At 50.6% G+C, this 4,934-nt stretch overlaps 1 protein-coding gene across 1 annotated transcript in view; it reads right to left on the bottom strand.

The window, feature by feature from the left end:
* Positions 1–500: 500 nt before the first annotated feature.
* The window catches only part of Ptprh (protein tyrosine phosphatase, receptor type H), a 26,369-nt gene continuing 21,935 nt past the window's right edge, over positions 501–4,934 (bottom strand). Inside the window, 6 exon segments of the mRNA XM_013354513.2 lie at positions 501–694; positions 783–918; positions 1,535–1,695; positions 1,829–1,951; positions 3,194–3,328; positions 3,440–3,516. Of these exon segments, the coding sequence (XP_013209967.1) occupies positions 530–694; positions 783–918; positions 1,535–1,695; positions 1,829–1,951; positions 3,194–3,328; positions 3,440–3,516 (797 nt within the window). The 3' untranslated portion in view covers positions 501–529.

The raw sequence follows: 4,934 nt of genomic DNA, 5'->3' as shown, positions 1-4,934 counted from the left end.
CCCCCTCTTCTATCCCAATATTATCTCCAGAAACAAAAACCCACCTTCGAGGAGAATAGTTCAATAAATTATATGGACGGAAAGAATGTGCAGGCATGGGGTGCACGGAGACCACAAGCAAAGGGGCTCCCTTCAGCCTCTGATTCAAGGAGACTGATTCCATTTCTGAAATAATCGGGGGAGGGGCAGGTACCTGCCCGCCCTTGTTCCTCAGGTAGCAGAATTCCAGATCCTGATTCTTTCTTCTAAATCCAGGCTCCAGTCCATTTCTTTGAGACCCTGCATGCCCCAGCCACAGCCACCTCCACTCAAAGAACAGGAAATCCCTTGTTGCCCCTGTCCTTAGGCTCCCAGCTCCCACAAGGCTCATATCAGAAGTACAGCAGTCCCATCCTGTCCTTGGACAACAGGCGATGGCTTTCCAGTGGGCTGGGGAGGCTGAGACTCCAAACCTCACTTCTCCTGGAGGTTCAGGATTCTGGGCTTCAGCAGGGGTCCATATCCAGCCTGATTATTTCTGTGTGTAGGCTCAGCACCCAGTAGCTGAGACCTCAGACTCATGGGGTCTGATGGCAGCTACATTCTCATAAATGAAGTTTGGCACATTCTCATAGATCGACTCCTTTAGGATGAGGGAGGGGGCTGACTTCTGGAGGAACCTCAAGATACATTGGTGGAGGAATATGTACTGGGCCTGGGGGGGGATGCACAGAGATGAGGAATGCTCCCCCAAAGGGTACCTCATTCCCACACCATGCTCACACCCCCTTAGAGCCCCTCACCTCTGTCTGCACCATCAATGGCCGGCTCTCTCTCATCTTCTTCACGAAGCTGAAGGGACCCACCAGCCCCTCACACTCCAGCTGTCGGAGTAGGACGTCCAATGCAATGAGGGTGCCCGTCCGGCCCACGCCAGCACTAGGCAAGGGACAAGACAGGGGTCAGGCCTCTGAAGAAGGGGAAGTCTGGAGTTCTAGCGGCTGAGATGGAGTGGTTTTGGAGCACACGGAAGGTGTGACACTCAACAAGTCACAGTTTAAGTGGGGACTGTGGGGCAATGACAGTGACTAGCAGTTTCTGCCTCCATGTTCTGTGAACTCTGCTTGGTCTTGTCACTGCTACAAGCATAAAAATGGGATGTATCCGCACACCCATTTCACAGGTGGCAACGTGAAAGTTGAGGAAGTCACGTGACTCAGGCCATGCAGTTAATAACAGGTCTGGAGCTGAAATTCACAGGAATAACTCCTAAATAAATTGGAGTGGGGTTTGTTGTTGTTTGATTGATTTGGCTTTGGTTTTTCAAAATAGGGCTTCTCTGTGTTGCCCTGACTCTCCTGACCAAGCTGATCCACCTGCCTCTGCCTCCCAACTGTGGGATCACAGGCGTATGTCCGGCCCCTAATTGATTTTTAAAGATTATGTTTTTCTTTTAATTATGTGTATGTGTGCATGTCTGTGATGGATTCAGAGTCCCTGGGGACAGGGAACAGAACTCTCCAATGGAGAGACTTCCATTGGAGGTCACACTCACCTGCAATGTACAATGGGAGGACCCCCATCCATGCTCTGGTCCACCCACTCCCGCAGCACCTTTTGGAAATCCAGCAAAGGGTCTGGGGAGTAAGGAACTCCATGATCTGGCCAGGCCAAGAAGTGGAATTGGCGCACAGAGTGAGTCTGTTGTTCTCCCACCTGAAAGGAGATGAGGGCTGAGCAGGGAGAGTGTAGAGACTCCAGAAGCTTCTATGCCTAACGGGGGAGTTTCTGGGCCACACACTGCAGGGAGATCTCTTGAGGTGTTCTTGGTGGGGCTGAAGGGACTCACATGGAAGAGCTGAAGATCCCTCACTGTCCAGTTCTCCTTCACCTCCTCACTCATCAACGTCACTTGCAACTGCCCATGCGTGCAGGGCTGCGCATCCAGAGGCCAGTAATGCTCGCACTTCACCTGGGCAGGGAGACCAGGACAGTCAGAAAGCAGAACGGGGCATGTGCGTGTGTGTGAGCACACTGGGAATGAACACGCATGTGTGTGCATACGGGTATGGATGCCTGAGACTGTTGTCACGAGACTTTCGCAACCACACTCTACACTGTACTCGCTGAGACAGGGAGCTTGCACACTATGACTAGTCTGGCTGGCCAGCTTGGTCCAGAGCCTCCATTTTTCTGCCTTCTGGGGGCTAGAATTACAAGCGAGTCACTGTGATCACTTGGCATTTACGCAGGTCTGAGGATCCAAGCTCCAGCCCTTGTGCTTCCAGTGTTAAATCCCTTACCCACTGAGCCATCTCCCCACCCCTGAGAACAAGACATCTTTGCATGTTGGTTTTTTTCCCCCTGAGAGGACCTACTTGGGCTTTATTTGAAGTCAAAGATGACCTTGACTTATGGTCCTCCTGCCTCTATCTTCCAGAGTCCTGGATTGTATAGGTTTGTGCCACCTCATAGGTTTCTACGGTGCTGGGAATTGAACCTAGGCCCTCATGCATATTAAGCAAGTACTGGTCTCTTCAATAATTCTTCTAGTCAAGGTGAGGATATGCTTGCTACTCTGGCAACAATGTAGGACACAGGGGTGCCAGATCGAACAGATTCACACCAGCCAAGAGGGTTTCTTCATCTCAAGGTCTGTGGAGCCTTGATATAGTTTGAATGTGCTTCTTCTAAAAACTTGTGAACTGGGAGCCTCATTCCTAAATTCAAAGGCAAACAGTATCTGGAGATGAGTTCTATGGGAAGACACTAGGATTAGATGAAGTCATAGGGGCCCTCAGTATGATATTCATGATTGTATACGATGAAAAAGAGAACTGAGCCAGCACACTGGCTGTGCCTCACCACGTGGTACTTTCCATCTTGTCGTGATGCAGGAAGACCCTCCCCAGGGGCTAGCATCATGATCTTGAAATTCCCATCCTCCAGAAGCATGAGACACATGAACCTTTGTTCTATATAAAATATCCCATCTGTGGCAGTCACTCACAGCAGCAGAACATGGACCATGCACACACACGCGCACACGTGCACACACATGGATCACATTATGAAAGTGGAGGGGATGGTTCCTTGTTGGAGATGGAGAAATGCAGAGGTGTGTAGAAGGGACTGCACCAAGTCAGAGTTCAGGCGGGGCAGGGTCAAGGGTTGGTGCTCAGTGGTTAGCACCAGGACAGAGAACTCTTCTCACCCGTCCAGACTCCATGCAGTTGGTCAGCATAACCAGAGTGTGGCTCTTCTGTTCCCACACCAGACGCCAGAAATCGCCCACAGTGTGAGGCAGGGGACCCTGGGTTGCAATAAATTCCTTGGAGCTCCAGAGACCCTAGTTGAGGAAAGCAGGCATGTCAAGGAGAGGTCATCGGATGGCCAGCACCCCCTTCAGCTCTTTATCTCTCCAGACTCACGAAGTGTCCCCCTCCCACTGCCACCTTACAGGCATGAAGTTGGCGTTGATATAGTCAGAGCCTGGTTCCTCATGAAGGGGCTTCAGGGGCACCCGAGACCAGTCATCTAGGAGAACAGAGCAGCATCAGCAATGAAAACAGGGCTCGGAGAGCCAAGCATTGTTGGAGCACTCCTTAGGAGGCAGAGGCAGGCAGGTCTCTGAGTTCAAGGCCATCTTGGTCTGCAGAGTGAGAGCCAGTACAGCCAGGACTGTTAAACAGAGAAACCTCATCTCAGAAAACAAAAAGCAAAAGCCAGCCAAACAAAGAAGGACTGCGAGGGGGCTCTGCTGGTAAACGGCTTGTTGTACAGATATGACCTCAGTTCCAGACCCAAAACTTATATCAAAAAGCCAGGCATGGGAGAGTAGGCTTGTAATTCCAGCACTGGGAGCGGGGCAGACAGGAGGACACCACAGGTTGCAGGCCAGCCAGGCTCAGTGAGTTCCAGATCCGTGAAAAATGCTGTTTCCAAAATCACGGCAGGGCTGGCTATGCAGCTCAGCTGCTAGGTAGAGTGTTTGCCTGGCTTGCAAGAAGCCCTGGGCTGGATCCCTGGTGCTGCATAAAACCGAGTGTTGTGATAGCTATAACCCAAGCACTTGGGAGGTAGAGGTGGGAGGATCAGAGTTAAAGATCATCTTTGACTACACAGTGAGTTTGATGTCAGCTTGGGCTACTGGGACCCTGTCTCAACAAAACCAAAATTAGGTCCAGCAAGATAGCTCAGCAAGGTACCACCAAACCTGATGAACTAAGTTTGATCCTGGTCCCCACATGGTGGAACAAGAGAGCTGACTCCTACCAGCTGTCCTCTGACCTACACAACAGGCTGTGGTATGCATGTCACACCACCACCACTCTAAATAAATAAAAAATGCAAAAACAACCAACCCATGGTGCCAGGGAGATGGCTCTGTGGATAAGAGCGTTTGCCGTTCTTGAGAGGACCTGGGTTCAGTTCCCAACACCCATGTTGGGGGTGCACACCCACCTATAACTCAGCTCCAGTCAATCCAAACCTTCTGGTCTCCACGGGTGTGTCCATATACAAACCTCTCTCTCTCTCTCTCTCTCTCTCACACACACACACACACACACACACACACACACACACACACACTCAGAACAAATTTTTGTTGTTTTGTTTTGTTTTGTTTTTGTTTTTTCGAGACAAGGTTTCTCTGTAGCTTTGGAACCTATCCTGGAACTAGCTCTTGTAGACCAGGCTGGTCTGGAACTCAGAGAGATCCTCCTGCCTCTGCCTCCTGAGTGCTGGGATTAAAGGCGTGTGCCACCACCACCTGGCTCAGAATAAAAAAAATTTTTAAATACAAAATTAGAAGTGGCTAGTGACTGAAGAAGACTTCTGGCTTCCACATACAGATCTGCACATACCTGCATGCACATGCATGAAAACACACACACATACACTGCAGCAGAAGAGGAGGAGGAGGAGGGGAGGCAGAAGAGGAGGAGGGGGAG

Source organism: Microtus ochrogaster, unplaced genomic scaffold (assembly GCF_000317375.1).
Source record: "Microtus ochrogaster isolate Prairie Vole_2 unplaced genomic scaffold, MicOch1.0 UNK47, whole genome shotgun sequence".
NCBI lineage: Eukaryota > Metazoa > Chordata > Mammalia > Rodentia > Cricetidae > Microtus > Microtus ochrogaster.
Note: the sequence above shows the minus strand (reverse complement) of the source record. Positions and strands in the feature narration are given on the sequence as shown.